Source organism: Saccopteryx bilineata, chromosome 7 (assembly GCF_036850765.1).
Source record: "Saccopteryx bilineata isolate mSacBil1 chromosome 7, mSacBil1_pri_phased_curated, whole genome shotgun sequence".
NCBI classification, from domain to species: Eukaryota; Metazoa; Chordata; class Mammalia; order Chiroptera; family Emballonuridae; genus Saccopteryx; species Saccopteryx bilineata.
In genome coordinates this window covers 62,256,486-62,276,036 of record NC_089496.1, presented here as the reverse complement: position 1 = coordinate 62,276,036, position 19,551 = coordinate 62,256,486, and the positions used below count along the sequence as shown (strand labels likewise).

The following is a 19,551-nucleotide window of genomic DNA, read 5'->3' as shown; positions in this document are numbered from 1 at the left end:
AGAAACCCTTGGCAGAAGGGTGTCTATCTTTGCTCTTTTGTGTTGCGTATTTACCTGTATTTTAAAACTATATAGCTTTAAAAAATTTTAATCAACTTTAACATTTCAATGATGGCTGATAACAAGTTATTTGTATGTAGCCTTTTAAAAATTAATAACATTTACATATTTTAAATGGCACTTAGGTATTTTAAAAGAAGGTCTGAGTGTCTTGTAGGATGTATCAATACATGCCACCCACATTGAGAAAACTAAATGTATGAAGATAGAAACTTACACGTTAGTAACTTAGGTTGTCATTGAGATAAACTCTAGAATAGCCTTCATCACAGGATGTCTTTGAAATGGAGAACATCATGCTGTGTTTAAAATGACATCTTATTTGACCTGACATGTGATGGCACAGTGAATTAAGAGTCTACCTGAATGAATGCTGAGGTCGCTGGTTCAGAACCCTGGCTTTGCCTGGTCATGGCACATATGGGAGTTGATGCTTCCTGCTTCTTCACTTCTCTCTCTCTCTCTCTCTCTCTCCTCTCTAAAATGAATAAAATCCAAAAATACACACATAAATAAATAAATAAAATGGCATCTTATTTGAAAATGTTTATACACTGCTTTTTAAGGAATGTGTGTATATATATATATATATATATATATTTTTTTTTTTTTTTACAAAAAATGAGTTTCATTACTTTATTTCCTATTTTTTATTAGGCATTATGTAAAGATCACCAAAGATACACATCGTATACTTTCATGTTGTTAAGCATTGATACACTTAATGTGGCAAACTTTTGTTTGGTCCTATAGAAAGTAGTAATTTAATTGAAGTGTACAAAAAATGTTGCCCTGGCTGGTTGGCTCAGCGGTAGAGCATCGGCCTAGTGTGCGGAGGACCCGGGTTCGATTCCCGGCCAGGGCACACAGGAGAAGCGCCCATTTGCTTCTCCACCCCTCTGCCGCGCCTTCCTCTCTGTCTCTCTCTTCCCCTCCCGCAGCCAAGGCTCCACTGGAGCAAAGATGGCCCGGGCGCTGGGGATGGCTCTGTGGCCTCTGCCTCAGGCGCTAGAGTGGCTCTGGTCGCAACATGGCGACGCCCAGGATGGGCAGAGCATCGCCCCCTGGTGGGCAGAGCGTTGCCCCTGGTGGGCGAGCCGGGTGGATCCCGGTCGGGCGCATGGGGGAGTCTGTCTGACTGTCTCTCCCTGTTTCCAGCTTCAGAAAAATGCATAAAAAAAAAAAAATGTTATAACCCCAAGTTTTCAGTAAATTAAGATTTAAAACTGGTGAGTTGTATTATGCAATTGTAGAAGAACATGCGATACATTCTAGAGTCCTAGAAAGTAGAAATGAAAATCGCCAGTCAGTTGCCATTACTTAATATGTATGTGTGTATATATTTAATTTATACTAAATAAAAGCCCAGAACCAATAGAAGGGTTCTGTGTCAAAATAAATATTATGCTATACAGAGTGAGGATTTAAGCAGCTGCTACACCAGGGGTCTCAAACTCGCGGCCCGCGGGCCGCATGCGGCCCGCTGAACAATTTTGTGCGGCCTGCAGACTAATCCACAAAGTTCAAAATATTTTGGATAAAATTAAGTAAGCCTAGGGGCCTACTTGTATTTTTCATTTCTCTAGCATCCTAGCTAGATATTAGCTTAGTTAACAGCAGTTGTGATGTGAACTACAGTTTCTGGTCGTTTTGTGACACTGAGTAAACTGCATGTACGATTGTGCTTGGTGTACTGATTTTTTTTTGTTTTCAACTGCAGTGAGAAAAGTGTTGTGTAACAGTTGCCTTTTGTAGACCTAGTGCAGCCCGCCGAACGGCTATGATCTTGCTCTGCGGCCCACATGCTGAGTTGAGTTTGAGACCCCTGTACTACACAATAAATGCCTGAAAATACTTTCATATTCTTTTCTTTTCTTTTTTTTTTGCTTTGCAGCAATATTTAATGTTTCAAATATTTCAGTATTTTTTAAATAGCTGTGACTTGGTGGCATTGAAGATCAATAAATAGCTTATGTGGGGGGTCAGATCCTGCGCTGCCATTTAAGGGCAGAGATACAAGGGCAGCGCCCACTCATCCCTCTTGTTAATATCTCGTGAGTTTCCCAAGTAGAGGTATTCTGTTCCCTGTGGGAATAGATGGTACTTAAACATTTTGACTTGCATGATCTCATTTGGTCTTCATATCCAAGGTAAGCTTTTTCAGAAGCAGGGACTGAGACCCAGTGTGCACGACTTGTGCTGAGTCATGTAGCATTTAGCGGCTGAGCTGCAATTAGAACCTTGCTCTTGGACGTCACCTCTCGCCTGGCCCCCCATTTATGGATGCCATTGGCGCTCTGGACTATTGCACTGTTGATAGATTAGATTCTGTGCCTGTACCAGTCATGTGTAACATGTAGCAAGTGGGAGTAAGATTTTCTCAGTAATGAATGGATACTAAGTGAGGATGATTGTGATAAGAATAATAGATAGCTTTTATCAAGTACTTCATATGACCTGGTACTCTCCCCAGGGCTTATATTTCTGTCACCTTATGACATCCCTCTGCTGAGCCCACTTCACAGGGAGGAAACTGAGGCACAGTGAAAAATGAAGATGATGACAATTTAGATTCTAAAAAAAATCTGCTCTTTGGAGTCTTAATAATCCTTGCCTACTTTCAAATTACAAATAAATTTAGAAATAATATGATATTATTTCCAAATTAATGTAAGATGTATCTTAAAGAAATCAATATAATACATACCTGTCAATTATGAAATAAAAACAGGTGGTAATAAAAGTGATCATTCCAGGAATACATTATTTAAAATCAGCTATTCTCAAAGTGTTGTACCCTGACCAGAGGTGTCGGCATCACCACAGAACTTACTTGAAATCTAAGTTTTGGGCCCCACCTCAGACCCGCCCTTGAATTAACTTGCCCTGAGTGCAGCGGGCTTCAGGCTGATAGCTTCAGGTGAATGTGAAGGCGCCTGGCTGTTGTTAGCCAGCTTTCAAAATACTTTTATTCCTGGGGATATCTTCTGAAATAATTTCAGGCAGTGAGCAGGCAGAAATTACTTTTCAAGATCTTTCTAAAAGCAATTCAAAACAGTATCCCAATATCGTGAATTGCAAAGTAGGGATACGTTTCTAAATAGATACCTTTCAGTTCAATTCTGCATGGTTGCATAGACTGCTGTGAGTGCACTTAGGGGTCCGAGGGTGTGAGGGAGATGGACTGCAGCTCCTCAGCTGAGCGAAGGGAAGATAAGTGACTGTCTCCTGAGCTTATCTGGTCCTGACCTTAAAGAACTGGAGGTGTGAGCATGTCGGGGTTTCACGACAGTACTGTGACGTTCTCAGAGAACCTTTATGAGCCTGCATTACATACGAGGACCTGAGTGGACAGGGGGGTGTTAAGAGACTGGCCTAATGTTTTACAGGGCTGCAGTGGGATGTGGGGGAGGGGGAATAATGAGACCTGGGCACACGAGACAGCTTCCTCCACCTCCAGCCCTGCTCCTGTATTCCTGAGCCTGAGCACAGCCTGGTGACTCACTGGGTGGGGCAGCCCTCCTCGTGGCCCCGCCCACGTGTCCAGTCAGCACCTCACACAGCCGTCCAGGCTTCTGCAGTTTTCACTCACGACTGTCATTTGCTCTGTTTGAATATTACTACTCATCCCACAATCAGTGGTTGTCATTATGTGCTTCTTATCAGGAACTATGCATCTCTATGTGTGATTTCTATTTTCTTGAGGCCAGATTCTTCTCCATCAGAGATTGATGTTGATATATAAGTAGGTGATCTTGGGGGGAAGGGGTGACACATGTCACTTATAGCTCACATTTCTGTGACGCCTCTCTTGTGATTATTGACGAATACCTATGTGTCCTTTTTATGTCTCTAAATATCAAAGATTGAGTGTTTAGTACTGATGATCAGATAAGTTTTTCTTTTTTATCTGGAAGTTCTCTGATACGTTGGCCAGATTGTTGACCAGTGAGAGGAGGCGGGTGCAGAGGTTTGGCAGGGTGGTCAGAGAGAACTTCCTTTAGAGGTGACACCATCACACGAGTCCTTTAAAAGATAGGATTGGAGAGGAGAAAGGGGTAGAATAAAGCTGTTCTAGGTGTGGGGGGGTGCTTATGTGGGAAATAGGATATAAGAGTTATTTTATAGAGGTTAGATCCGCTAAGTATAGCTGTAATAGGGCGTGAAGAGTGGAACTAGCCGAGCCCCGGGAAGTAAACCAGGTCCCAAAGAAGTGTATATGAGCCGACTTTCTCCTGAAGGTCTGGGTCGCTATTGGAAGAACTCGATAGGACCTGTGGTGGCGCAGTAGGTAAAGTGTGGACCTGGAACGCCGAGGTTGCCGGTTCAGAGCCCTGGGCTTGCCTGGTCAAGGCACATATGGGAGTTGATGCTTCCTGCTCCTCCCCGCGTGTCTCTCTCTCTCTCTCTAAAAAGAAATATATATATATATATATATTTTAAGATTTTATTTATATTTATTCAATATTTATTCAACAACTTGATAGAATAGCTGCCTAGGTTACTCTCTTATACTTTCCGAGCTATAAACTGTTAGATTTGAATTGTAATTTTTCTTGGAAGGGGTTAAAGAGAAAGGGTGAAAATATTGAATAAAATGCATTATTTGTCCATTTTTTATTTTATTTTATTTGCATTGGTGTTTATTGTACTGTATACAAGACGTTGTGCCAGACACTGGGACTATAGTGGTAACTGGCTTATATTTCTGTTGCTTTTTTTAACAAGATGATGTGTTGGTTATTTTATTATCTTAATTGTTAAGTCCCTTTGTTGGATAGGCTTCAAAAGGATTCAAGACACTTACAATCCCAAGATTTTGTATGGTTCCCACCAAAGATGAATCACTTAGCATGTATACATTATATTACAGTTAGAGCTACAAGCTCATTTAGAGCAAAAAATTCAGGGTACTTACCGTATGCAAAACAATGTCTGTGTGCCTGGAAAGTTAGATATATATAGTCTAAGACAGTGGTAGTCAACCTGGTCCCTACCGCCCACTAGTGGGCGTTCCAGCTTTCATGGTGAACGGTAGCAGAACAACCAAAGTATAAATAAAAAGATAGATTTAACTATAGTAAGTTGTTTTATAAAGATTTATTCTGCCAAACTTAGTGAAAATCCGACATAAAATACTTGGTAAGTAATTATTATTATACGCTTTAACTTGCTGTAACTCTGCTTTATAAATTTTATAAAGTAAAGTTACTTCCCTACTTTTATAAATCACCATTACTGTGGAACTGATGGGTGGTTAGAAAACTTTACTACTAACAGAGATACAAAAGTGGGCAGTAGGTATAAAAAGGTTGACTACCCCTAGTCTAAGGGATATTTCAGTTCCGTCATAAAAAGGTAGCTAACGCAGACATGCATTCTTTTCAAACACACAGTTTAAAATTAAGCAGATAGCTATATAGTCTTCATATTTATTTTGAAGTTATTTTTGTAGCTTAGTTTTGAAATTATTTAGGAATCTAAAGAAAGAGGGTGTCTTCTTGGCATGGATTAGTTGTAACTCTACTTTTTAATTTATAATTATATAATCAGCGCCATGCCTGTAAACAATTCCAAATGGTAGTGTGAACTTTATAATTTTGTTTGGTGGGTTGATTCACAACTTCTTTTAAACAATACTTTTTCTTTATTTGTTGATTTTAGAAAGAGAGAGAGAGAAAGAGAGAGAGAGACATCAACTTGTTTCATGTATTCATTGGTTGATTTGTATGCGCCCTGACTGGGGATTGAACCTGCAACCTTGGTGAATGGGGAGCGTGTCCGTCCAGCCAAGCGACCCAGCCAAGGCGTTGATTCACAACTTCTAATGTGTGCTTTGATACTAGTACATCCTAAGGATAGTCTATGAAGACTCCTATATATGTAGGCATCCTGATGTGTAATGATATTTCTTTACTCAAAGACTATTTCACGTAGTTCTTATTTTAATTCATTAGCAGTAAAACATCAGAAGGTAAACTTTTCAATTGGTTTTGAAGTTATTGATTAAAACTTTGTTAAAAAGCCACATGCTTGTGTCTAGTAAACCAAAGCTTGATTATTAATATTAGAATTTACCTCTTGTAATTCAATGGAGAATATTTTTCTGTCATGCTTTGTTTTTATAAAAAGTTTTTTCCATATAACTAATTTATTATTTTTTGGTAATTTCTGGGTTTGAGTTGTCATTTCCAGAATCTGTCTTGAAAATCTCAAAAAGTATTTATGTTATACAAAAAGAACTTAGAAATAACAAATAGTATTTGTACAGGAATTTTAAAATTCACCATGCTTTTATTACACTATCAGTGTTCATATAGGATTATCCCATAATATTAACCCTCTGAGTAGTATGAATGTTCACATACATCCTCGTGCCTCCTGACTGTCCAGAGTACGATCAGTTTATTTTAAAATGTGGAAAGCAACATTAAGAAAAGGCAAATGTATGTTCTTCTTGTTTCCATAAATTAGTTATCAAACAAACATGATTTTAAGTTAATAAAACTGTAACTGGAACTAATTTCATTTTGGGAAAAAATCTCACTTCCAGGGGTCAGCGAGCATGAAAAAAACTTGTACTCAAAGGGTTAAAATATTTTATTGCTCTTTTCCACATTTGTTTAGTTAAGTTTGTAAAAATAGTTGTTGCTTTGCGGTATAGAAAACCTATCAGCTTTGCTCTGTAGGGTGATAGAGAATAAAGGTATAGGTAGTTGGTCAGCTGGTTTGTGAAAGGTATTATCATTCTCAACTCCTATTATTTGATAGTCACTTAATAGTAATTCAAAGTCAGTTTATATAATTAGTATTATAATTAGCATTTCTTAGCTATACTAACCAGTTATTTATTGAATGTTTATGGCCCCAGGTCCTCCGCGTGTAATGGGGAGAGAGTATCATATTGAAGTACTAAACCCGTGGGGTCTGCGGCTGAGTTGATGTATGTGAAAGCGTGCGTGAACTCTTCCATGTTGGCCAGGTTGTTCTGGTTGTAAGCGACGGAAGACCAGAGTGAAACCGGTCTGTGATACAGGGACTTGTTATGTCACGTAAAAGACCACGCAGGAGTGTGGCAGAGCTTGTCTCTGCAGAGGAGGTGCCTGGTGCCCGCCTGCCCTTGGGCATGTGCTTCATCCTGGTGCCGGCTACCTGGGGTGGGCAGTGGCCACCCCGGCCTGGGTCTGGCACAGTGTCCTCTGAGCAGCACGGTTCCACAGCACTTTGTGAGGATGGACGGGTTCTCTCTCTGTGCTGTCCAGCACGGCAGCCGTCGGCCATGGGTAGTAGTGACTGAGGAACTGGATCTTTTACTTTAATTAATTATAATTTAGGTGGCCACATGTGCAGCAGGGGTGCCATAGTGTTGAGCACTGATAGACAGCATCAGAGATGAGCTCTGTCCCAGAATTCCCAGCAAAAGTCTGAGAATTAGTTCTGATAATACTGGTTTAGATCGCGTGCCTTCACACCCACTCCCAATGTACTGTCGGGGTGGAGGAGAGGGAATGGGAGTTACCGATGGGCTTTTCCTAGCCAAATGCTTTGCCTCCAGGACATTCCATAAAGCTACAGCAATACACAGTTTGGTGTTTGCATAGGGATAGATGTGCAGATCAGTGGGACAGAATAGAGAGCTCAGAAATAGCCATACCTATGGTTGACAGAAGTAACAAGGTACATTAATGAGAATGAAAGTCTTTTCATTAAATGGTGCCAAGAAAATTGGATATGCATATGGGAAAAACTAAAACTTCTGTATTTACTTTACACTATAGACATCAGACACGAGGTTCCTGTGCAGAGTTTGCGGGGAGGAGCAATAGGGAGAGGAGACAAGACTGGGAGGTGGTGTTGCAGAGCGCCTTGAACACTGCCTGCGGCATGTCATGTCGCATTGTCTGGTGGGCCCCGCGCAGCTGGTTGAGGTTTAAAGGGACCAGTAATTGTTACAAGAAGACTGATCTGGTAGCAGTCAGCATTTTAAAAAAAGTTTATAGCTTTTAAAAATAGACTGCTATCTCTTAAGTACGATAAGTTTTTAGTGCCATCGAGGCTTGTATGGAGAAGGATGCTGTCTCGCTTGGGGAATGGAGGTTTAAGTGGGGGTATGGGCCATGCTCTAAGGAAAGATCAAGTGCTCTTCTGCTGTAATGCATGTGCGTTCCTGAACATTCCTACGCCGCAGAGCCACGCAGTGCGGCGTTCTGAGGAACCCATGGAAATCATAACCCTAAATGGGAAAGGCAACAATGAAAAACTTTGTAGAAGATAACATAGGCGCTTGTCTTCATAATGTTGGGGTAGGGAAGGATTTCTTATACAGGACATAGAAATCGCTACCATAAGGGAAAACTGTCAAGGGAGAAATTGGTAAATTTTGGTCTATTAAAATTAAGAGCCCATTTTCATCTAAAGACAAGTGTTAAAAAAACAACAACAACCTGCCACAGGATGGGCAAAGGTTTTTACAGTACAGAAAATTAGTAAAGAGCTTATGTTGGTCACAAATAAAAAATGACTCTAAAGCAGTAAGAGCAAGAGACAGCCCAGTAGAAAACTTGGCAGAGGACCTGACAGGCACTTCATGAAAGAGAAAACGCAAATGTCCCGGAGATAGGACATATGCTTCATTTCTAGTTATCAGCGTCATACAATTAAGTCCTCACTGTGGGGAGGAATGTTTGTTGATACGACTCCTAAAAACCAGTTTGGCATTGTCGAGTATAACTGAAGACTAACACATTTACAAACTAACAGTTCCACTTCTATGAATGTATCCTAGAGAAATGTGTGCAGATCTGCAGGATTGCACCTAACACTGTTTTTCTAGTGGCCCTGGACTGGAGCAACTTCAGTGGTCGGTCTATGGTAGAGGGATGGCTTTCCCCCATACGAGGGAACACGTCTTCAGTGAAGATGAGCTATATGCAGCCCTGGGGCTGGCTGTCATCAATGAGAGAGGCAGCAGACAGTGATATGCTGCATATAAAGAGGCTCAACATGATAGTCTATTGTATATGCTTCATTCAGGTAACATCTAACAATAAGGACAGCTAAGTCATATCGTTAGGGATATGTATGCCTGTGGTAAACTTATAAAGAAAATTTAGGAAGGTGTCATCCCATAGTTAGGAGGACTTAACCTGTAGAGGGCTGTGGGATTGAGGCAGACAGAGAGGGTTTTAGTTCTGGTCTGGTTTTTGACGTGATTAGATTTACTGTTGTTCACTTTATAATCATTGTTTTATATACATTTTTATATATATTTCTTTATGTATATTTTACAAATTTAAAATGTTCTTATGTATTTTCAACATGTCTAGGAAGTAAAAGAATGATCTTTAAAAATTGGAAACAATGATTAAAAATGGAGAAAAAGACCTTTTCTCATTTAACAAAACCCTAATAGTCTAGGTTTCTTATAACTTAAGACCTGACTCCCTTCCTTCACAAGCGCTCCTTTCTGCCTTGGGCTAGAAGGGTGCCGGCCACTCAGCCCTCTGTCACGGTCACAGTCACAGAGTGGTTCTGCTCAGCTGCCTCACGAATGAGATCTATGGGGGTGGGGGGGTGGGGAAGTGGCGATGCTTTGGATTGATTGAACTGATGAGCTCTATCATTTGATGAGCATGTCTACCATTTGAGAACTTTCAGTTCCACAGTTTTACTTCTGAGTGCTGTGATTCTGTAAGTTTTGAATGGAATCAGACAATTGGTCCAGCACTGAGCACATTTAAAGAACATTTCAGTGCGTTGCAGGCGGTAGTTGAGAACAGTCCTGTCAGACACGGTCTCTGGTAAACACTTGGGCAGTACAGACTCCCGGACCCAGAATTTACCAGCGTATCTTAAGAGTCCAGAAGATGCCAGTGCCCTGGGGTTTTTATCAGTTCTGATGTCACATAGCTTACTTCATGCTCCATATAAATATTTATTTAAACATATTTATAGTGAAAAATATCCTGAATACTAGATTTCTTGACTGTGAACACAAACACCAGAGTTGTATGTATGTGTATGTATATCCTTAATGGAGAACAAATGTATCTAAAATGTTTAAATACATTATTTTTTGCTGATCAGTTCTTAGATCAGATATATCTTATTTCATGCTGAGGAGAGACTAAGGTAAAAGAAATATTAAGTTAACTGCCCCTCTTTAATTTATGATTTATTTTGAAGTATGTTTCTTAAGTGTATTGTGTCAAAGAAAACCTGGGTGTATTCATAAAGTAGACAGCATTGTTCTTGCTGCCTCAAGTCTCCCTTCCCGTCCCCTCCCCATCCTCCCTTTTTCTTTTGGATGTCTTCATGGAAACCCCGGGGCGGAGGTCCCGGGCCTGGCGGCAGGGTGCACCCAGGTCTGCACCTCTTCCTGAATTGAAAGGTTGCTAATATGTTGTAAATAGAATAGTAAACATTTGACTTGAGAGGCCTTTAGTGGTGTGTGTCCCATGATGAATCAATTACCTTTAGTCTAAAACAGTAAGTAATTCTCAGTCATCTTACTTCCGGGTCTGGGACCCTTTCTGGAGGGTCTGCACTCTGGGTTGTGGGGGCACTAACCCGACTTGTTTTAGGACTTCCATGACTTAGACAAGGAGGCTATTAATTTGTGACCTAAAGGATTAGGACAGTTTTCTTCCTAACGTTTCTTTGATTGTAAGGAATAGAAATCCATTTTACGTAGCTCAGGCTAAAGGAGGATTTATGGACAGAGTGGGCAGATGGCACCGACGGCCGGCAGGGCGGAGGCCCTGGCTTCCCGAAGGCCCAGCTCTGAGAGCCACCACTGCCCGGTTTGCACGATGAGTCCCCCCGAGGCACAGCTGATGGTCTTTATGTGGAAACTATTAACATTCTGGGTCTTTATCCCACTGACCATTTTTTATGATCAGAACATAATCCCCAGCCTTTTACGTCTCAGTGGGAGAAAAGATTGAGAACACTGATATTAAAGACACAGAACAAGTTGTATCAAGTCAGCTTGAAGTGATGAATAACTTATCTGCTCACCACAGTAGATCCCCGAGGCAGTGTGTGTTTTGTAATGTGTATTTCAGAATATAATTATTTAAGAAAAAAGCCTCTAGGATAAATCAACCTAAATGGTATATGCTGCTGAAAGTTGAAATCATTTTGGCACAGTTGAGGTTCCCCTTGAGCTTGCAGTGATGCACTGAGACTGTCACATGGACAGTCAAGTCACACAAGTGGAGTCCTTCTGAAGTCAGTTCACTTCAGAGGGGAGCGTTCTGGGCATCGGGAATAGCCCCGGGGCGTGCACAGTGCGTGACTCCGGTGACCTCTCCTACCCGCACACAGACTCCCTGCAGTGGTGACGTCTCTCATGGTCTCCATCCAGCAAGTGTTCTCAGGCGGCTGCCGGAGCAGGTGAAAACCCCGGAGGCAGCCTGCTTCCTGTGCCCCTCGCCTGGCCTTGTTAACAGATGACAGCATTCCACTTGTTAGTACAGTGACACAGGAGAAACTCCCACTACTATGCCGTGCGTGATGATAAAGAAGACAGAAAAGGCCTTTTTATGGAAGTTGAGCCCTCAGAACACTCTTCATGTCCTCGTGATAAGGGACACAAGTTGGCTGTCCAGCAGGGGTACATGAGCCTGTTATCTGCGGGGCTGATAGAGGCCGACATTCCCGCCCCGGACAGGACAGTCTGAGTGAGGGCGGGCAGGGCTGCTGGGGCCTGAGCCGCGTCTCCTCCCGGGGACATGCGGGGTTAACCCTCCTGTGCTGGGACAGAAGTGCGTGATTATCAGCAAAGGCCATACTCTTTGCCTTCTGTAATTAAAAAACGTTCAGAGGTGCGTGCTTGGTTACTGCTGTTAGTGGGAGTGCAAGACTAGGCATTTCCTGGTGTGAAGGTCTGTGAATATGGGAGAGAGAACACGTGGAGACTTTAGACGAGAAGGAACCAACGACTTCATGGAAAATCCGTGTGTACTTGCTGTGTTCCCAGGGCCGCCGGTTTCGAGAGCTTGTTGTGCGCTAGCGTCCTGTGTGCTGACGCCGCCACTGAGGTGGCAGCTTGTGGAGCTGTGCGCGAGTGGGGAGGGCGCAGTCTTCACCCATAGTTCTGCACGGCAGGGCTGTGACGGCTAAGGACATGTAGGTCCCTGTGACCAATGAGGTCGTGGAACCCGGCCGTGGGTGGTGCAGGGAGTGGGCGCAGGGTGTGCTATGCTGGGGGTCAGGCTCTGTGGGGTCCCCACTGCTTACCAGGTCAGTTGTGAAGCTGACATGTATCACTACTAATGATTTTTCAGGATTCCTAGAAAACACCAAATTTACTAAAGTGAAATTTTAACTTTACTTTAGAGAAATGAAGAAAAAATTCTCAAATCTTAATGGATTGTGTTTACTTTCTACTTTGTCAAGAAAAGAGTAAAATAAGCTTTTATAATTATTGTAAGTATTGTCTTAAAAGGTAACAAGATTTATTATGAATTAAAATATACCTTAAATCTAATTAAACTAATTATTTATTAATGACATTATCTAGTATTAGTCTGTTGATTAAACCATTTCCTAAACGAGCTTGCCAGGAAAATTTTTACTTCCTAAATCTTCTCTGTGGTTGGCTGGAAAATCCACAAATCTCAAAGCAATTTAAGTTGTTGAACCGAGTTATTCTACTCTGAAATAAGACCCATCAGGATTTTAAAAATTTAAACAGTCTAGAAGTAAATTAATATTCTATAGATAGTCAAGCGCGTGGTTTAAATACTGGACAAGTCATTTCATGATGATTTTAATTTAAAAAATTAGAAAACCAGTTGTTCACTGAATTTTTACAATTAGTAAGAAGAAGAAAAAAGGTCATTTTGGTCCAGGGGATACTCTGATGACATTCGAGAAAATTCTTCAGAAAATCACGTCAGTGGATTAACAAGAAGCCCCATGGAAAGAGCTAACGACCGGGGCAGGGAAGACGCATACGATGAGCTCTTTTCTACAAAGTTTAAAAAGGTGTAAACTCACACACATAGTCATCTACATAAGAACAAGTATTTGAGTTTTTATACTTCAGAGTTACGCAGGGAAATGATAGTACTTCAGAGCAAATTGAGAATGAAATTATTGGGATATTGTGCTCATTGTTTCTGGGGACTGGGACGACTCTGGAAGGGCTGTCAGTAGAGGAAGTTGCCAAAATGTTCCTTTTATAAAGATAGGGTCTTAACTTCTCCCAGCATCATTCTGATACATTTCTGTTTGGTTCTCCCACTCCCTGGCCTGTCAGAAGTGGGGACGAAGCTTTACTCAGACGGGGCTCTAACTGTAGAGCCGTGAGTGATGTCTTAGTGTTCTCTTGCAAGTCTGGAGAGGAAGAATCCAAGCAGATATTTCTGTGCTCTTAATGCACAGTGGCGACATGAACTGTGCTTATAGCCCAGCCCACCTTACCGGGGCATTAGAGTGCATTCGAGATCATGTGAAACCGTGTCAGCGGCTCTGTGTCGTCCATTCAGTATGCGCTCTCTGAATGCATTTGACAAGACAGCTCGCGCCCAGTGAGTATCCTGTGTGTGTGAATTTTCCAATTGTATTTCAGACGTTAAGAAAGAAAGGCCTCAATGGGTGTGAGAGCCCCGATGCTGACGATTACTTTGAGCACAGTCCGCTCTCGGAGGACAGATTCAGCAAACTAACTGAAGAGAGTGATTTTATTTTCAAACGAGGCCCTGTAAGTACTTTCCGCTTTACCTCTACGTTTTATTTGTTGATCCTCTCTGTTAACTTGTTATTTAGGCTCTGAACAAGAAGGAGCACAGAGGCTGCGACAGCCCAGACCCCGACACCTCCTATGTGCTCACCCCGCACACAGAAGAGAAGTATAAAAAAATTAATGAGGAGTTTGATAATATGATGCGGAATCATAAGATCGCAGTGAGTACTACAGTCCGCTTTGTGCTTTTCCCTGTGCATGGAGGGACTGACCCCACGTTGGGGTGCTTTTCCCAGTGGGCCAGGACCGCAGGGCTAGGAAGGGAAGAGCTTTTGTTTCGGTTTTGTAGAACTTTATAAGATCTCGGCAGTTTTATTCTTATACATGTTCAGTGCCTTGAATGTAGAAGTGAGGAGAAACAGCCCAACCCAGGTCTTCACTGCCCCGCGTGCCTGTGGGTAGGGCACCTGACCCGCCCTGGCCTCGGGTCCCTTATCTTCACAGTGACTAAGTTAGCGTGCATAATTTTTATAGTCTTGGCCAGCTCTGGATTTCAGTGATTTTAGCTGTAGGGTACATTTGACTTTTCTCTCCCTCCCATGACCCTTAAAAAATATTTCATGTACTTTATATAGACCTTGAGACTATAAAGTATAAAATGGTTGGATTTATTACAAAATTTGGCATTTTAAAATTATTATTTTTGTATTCAGTGAGAGGAAGGGAGGCAGAGACGGACTCCCACATGTGCCCCAACTGGGATCCACACAGCAAGCCTACTAGGGAGTGATGCTCTGCCTGCCTGGGGTGTTGCTCCATTTCTTAGCAACCAAGTTCTTCTTAGTGCCTGGGGCTAACTCGCTTCAATGAGCCATGGCTACGGGAGGGTAAGAGAGACAGAGAAGCGAGAGGAAGAGGGGTGGAAAAGCAGATGGGTGCTTCTCCTGTGTGCCCTGACTGGGAATTGAACCTGGGAAATACGCCTGGCAGACGCTCTATCACTGAGCCAACTGGCAAAGGCCTCAAATTATTTATAATTATCTTGTATAGTTGCTGTAATCGTGGTAGCTCGCGGTTGGGCTCTTTGTGACGGCGCTCTGACCCACTTGCCAGCAGTGCCTACAGACCTCATGCTTCTCCCCTCACGGGGGCTGAGGGAGAGCCTGGGGGCGGTTTTCTTAAATAGGCTGCAAAGCCCCGTTTTCTGAGCTATCCCATGACAGTGCTTCAGAGGGACCTTGTGGGGCTGCACTGGGCAGCTCCGTCAGGCCGCTGTGAACCCCCCCACCACCACCAGAGACAGCATGAGGTGTTTCTTCAGCGGCGCTGTGCTATACAGGCCGCTCACAAAGTAGACTTCCGGAGATATGTTTGTGCTGACACCATCATGGTTCTCTAAAACAAATAGAATTCCTCTGACCTCGTATGGGTGTTGGTGACCATGCAGTTAATGTTAAGCTGCAAAAATACTGTATAAATAAAAGTGCTTTATCTTTGAAAAAATTTTTAATCTTATAGCCACTGTTATATTTAATGACTCATTATAATATTCTACCTGAAAGAAACTATTGACTAAAATACCTAAACCATTTATATTCTTCCAACTTTGAATTGGCGGTATTGCCTTACTTTGCAAATCACTGTTTTAAAAGTCAGAAATGGAAAGCTTTTTTCCTCTCTTTTTAAATTATAAAGAGGATTGTTATTTATCATGGTTATTTAACAACTATATTGTAAATGGTCTGTGGAGGAATGAATGAGGAAAATAGAAAATACTTTAAAGGGGGTGTGGAATATTTTGGAGAGAAGGAAGAAACCACTGATAATGTAATCATTTTTAATATAAAATTTTAAATTGAATTTTATTGGGTGACACTGGTAACAGAATTATACAGGTTTCAGGTGTCCAATTCTACAGCACATCTCTGTGCCCTGATTGTGTGTTCACCCCCCAAGTCAGGTCTCCCTTCATCACCATCTGTGCCCCCATTCCCTCCTCCACACCCCCAAAAACTTAAAGTCAGTAATTTTATTTAGTTTCACTTTGATTGCATTCAGATTGCCTTGTGTTACATATGTAACTTTCTTTTTTTTAGTTTTGTCCATTAAGAATGTCAGTGAGTTAAGTCAGACCAGAACTTATTTATAACGTCTGAGATTTTATGTACTAAGTTTATAATATTTGTACACACTTTCTCCCTTTTATTATAATTGGACTCTCCCAATAGAAATGTAATGTTACTACTGGTTTTCATGACAGTGCTAATCTGTGCTTACTTGGTAACATGAAATGTCTGTATTTAATAACGCTACTTTAATATCAGGTTCTGACCGCTAATTCATCTCTGAATGTTTGAAATATGCATACATTATTTTTCTATCTATGTATTAATATGTGAAATTGGGAATTGGAAAGGTTCACTTCAAACATCCTCATGTTTAAATGTAATTCTGAAGAGAAGAAGGACTTTGGTCTGCCCGCTGACATAGTGAGAACCTACCCCTCCTGTCCATGTCAGAACTAGTTACCCTGTGACATGAGCGCTCTAAGTTCTGTTTACTGTGGATGAGACGCAGCTAAGGGCTCCCATCCTTGTTCTTCATCCGCAGCCGGGCCTGCCGCCACAGAGCTTCTCCATGTCCGTCACGGTCCCGGTGAGCAGCCCCACGGCGCTGTCCTACAGTAGCCCCGGCGGCTCCCTCGTGTCCCCGTCCCTGGCCACCAGCTCCACATTAGCAGACGCGAGCATGCTCTCTCCACCTCAGGCCACGCTGCACAGAAACGTGTCCCCCGGCACCCCGCAGAGACCGCCCAGCACTGGCAGCGCAGGTATGGAGGGCGTGTTCTCCCGGCTCTGGCACTGCGCCAGGGCCTGGGGCCCAGTGTGGGCAGCCTGCGGTCTGTGAGCTCTCCTTACCGGGCAGGCCAGGCTGGGATGGGTGGGCCTTCCCTGGGGTTTCCGAGCACAGAGCTCCAGCAAGTGTGGGCATTTGTGTTCAGACCGCGGGGAGCGGACTTACCTGATCAGAGTCAGTGTCTGGCTTCTGTCCCTGCCCAAGTTTGTTCACTAGCTCGGAGATTTGCAGAGCCTTTCCTGCGTCCCTCTGCACTGCCTGTCCCCTCGCTCGTGTCCTGGTTTGCTGGTGATGCGTTAGCACTGCCCTCGGGCTTATCACCCTGCGAGCTGCTGCTGGAGCCCCGGGGGCGGGCGTCAGGGTGCAGCACATGCAGCAGGGAGTAGGCGAGACAGTTCCTTGTTGTATTATTATTTATTGTACTATTTATTTGTATTATTAGTTTTATTGTTATTTCATAGCCTTATTTATTTTCTAGGTAATGATGGCTGGTAATTTAACCAGCTATGTGACATGTCAATGCTGAGTTCAGAATGGGCTGGTTTTAATTGTGTTGTTTAGGAGCGATGAGGGCCACTCTATATTCTGCTCGTCGTTCAGCGAAGGGGCCCGGTTCCTACTCATTCTCTGTGCTCTCTCCCCCCTGCACGTTAGGTGGGATGCTCAGCACCTCAGACCTCACAGTGCCAAACGGATCTGGGAGCAGCCCCGTGGGTGAGTGCGCCTGCGTCCCCTGAGGCTCCGCCCTCCCGCCCTCAGAGAGGCCGCCCCTGAGGAGGAGGAGGAGTGGGGAAGGTAGAGGAGTAGGGAGAGGGGGAGGAGGAGGAGGAGGAGCGGGGGAGGTAGAGGAGTAGGGGGAGGGGAGGAGGAAGAGCAGGGGAGGGGGAGGAGGGGGAAGAGGAGGAGGGGGAGGAGGAAGAGCAGGGGAGGTAGAGGAGGAGGAGGAGCGGCAGAGGTAGAGGAGGAGGGGGAAGAGGAGGAGGGGGAAGAGGAGGAGGGGGAAGAGGAGGAGGGGGAAGAGGAGGAGGGGGAAGGGGGAGGTAGAGGAGGAGGGGGAGGAGGAAGAGCAGGGGAGGTAGAGGAGGAGGGGGAAGAGGGGGAAGAGGGGGAAGGGGGAGGTAGAGGAGGAGGGGGAGGAGGAAGAGCAGGGGAGGTAGAGGAGGAGGGGGAAGAGGGGGAAGAGGTGGAGGGGAAAGAGGGGGAAGAGATGGAGGGGGAAGAGAAGGAGGGGGAAGGGGGAGGTAGAGGAGGAGGAGGAAGAGGAGGAGGGGAAAAGGGGGAGGGAGAGGAAGGGGGGAGGGGGGAGAAGCGGCCACATGGTTGAAGCAGGCATGTCCCCCTGTAGACTTCATCCCCCCCTCTCACAGTGGCCGGCCTTAGATTCAGTAGCTCGTTCCCTCACTGTTATTGAGTGCCTGCTTCAGGGCAGACACGATCCTTTTTTTGCAGACTGAAATGCCTTTGTACGAGCTCCCCTGTCCCCACCAGTCAGACCGACAGACTGACGTGCCTTTCATAGAGTGCAGTGTGCGAGGCGACGGCGGGCCTCCCCCCCCCCACATGAGAACCAACACGTGTGTCTCAGGAGGGCGTGTTTCCGTGGTCACAGGCAAAACGTTCCCATGTTGTCATGAGTACAGCGACTTTGGTTCCTTTAACTGTGGGACTCCTCCCCCTCCCAAAACTGCTGGCAGTTTAGTCCCGAGTCAGCTGTGTGCCCGCCACCCTGACGTGCTGGTAAAGACGGAGGATGGCCTTCTGGCGACAGGAATGCAGCACTAGTCAGCGCTGAGAATTGTCCCCGTGGAGTGAAGCAGCCTGGCCTCCTCTCTGCGAGGATCAGTCTGGTTCTCTGAAAGGAAGAGCAGGTGTTCCCTCTGCTTTTAAATTCCGTTGTGTTCCTGGGGACATCTGGAGACAGAGCTCTTAGAGGGAGCACTCCCGATAGCCTTCAGCCAATTCCACAGAAATGTTACAAGCTCCTGCCTTAAGAAACTATGGAGGTAATTGAGTAATTGGATAATTTTTTTATTGATTGATTTTAGAAAGAGGAAGGGGGAAGAGAGAAGCATTTATTTGTTGTTCCACTTAGTTGTGCGGTCATTGGTCACTTCCCATAGGTGCCCAGACCAGAGATCAAACCCACAACTTCAGTGTTTTGGGACAAGGTTCTAACTGAATGAGGTACCCAGCCAGGGCTTAAATAACAATGTAAAAATGACGAGAAAGAAATAAACAGGCATTATTAGTGAGACAAGTTACAAAACAGTGACCTAAAGTAGGAATTAATGCCTAATTATCTGTCTACCACTGTGTTAATTGCGATTTTAATGGAATGAAACAGATAAGACCTGTTGTAGTATCTTTTTCAAGAGATAATTAATGTGGAAACATTCATAGAGGTCTCATGAGTCATCCATTGGGTCTGGTGTGCTGGGTGGGCACCTGGATATGTATTTCTGAAGAGGCGCAGTGTCTCTGCACCTGCTGTTTGCACGCTTGTTTCTCATGTGCTCTTACCCTCAACTCTCTGCCCCTTTTGCTCTGGCTGCTTAAGGCTGGACTAATCGCTCCTATTTCACTGAATGTTAATTTTAACTGTCTTGGTTTATTTCCAGAATTGCTTTTACTTCATGGAATGTAGCTATTTGGAACGTTCTCGTGCCTTTATTTCTCCCCGTCCCGCTGGCATGCGCGTGGCTCTTTCTCTGTTCAGACAAGGGTTCTGGTTCTCTTCTCCTTGTTGTTGTGTTCTCTCCGCCCTGAATTGAGACTTGGTCTTTGCTGCTCGGTTTTCTGCGTTCCCTTTGGTGATTTCAGACTCGGACTTTGTCATCGTCTGAATTTGACCTTCTACATGTCGTACTGTTTCTTTGATTTCTTTTTTAATTTTTTCCACCCATTTATTTCTTTTGTAAGTCTCCCCCTACCCTGTAGACCCC

General features: G+C 43.8%; 1 protein-coding gene across 5 annotated transcripts in view; it reads left to right on the top strand.

Annotated features, from left to right (window-relative positions):
* The window catches only part of MEF2A (myocyte enhancer factor 2A), a 106,648-nt gene that overhangs the window by 69,575 nt on the left and 17,522 nt on the right, over positions 1–19,551 (top strand). For 3 of the 5 annotated variants that reach the window (XM_066240403.1, XM_066240408.1, XM_066240404.1), the window contains exons 4-6: positions 13,837–13,974; positions 16,364–16,583; positions 17,264–17,323. In XM_066240403.1, coding sequence (XP_066096500.1) covers positions 13,837–13,974; positions 16,364–16,583; positions 17,264–17,323 — 418 coding nt within the window. Of the gene's footprint in view, positions 1–13,639; positions 13,772–13,836; positions 13,975–16,363; positions 16,584–17,263; positions 17,324–19,551 lie in introns of all 5 variants that reach the window. The other 2 variants (XM_066240409.1, XM_066240407.1) reach the window with 1 other exon arrangement.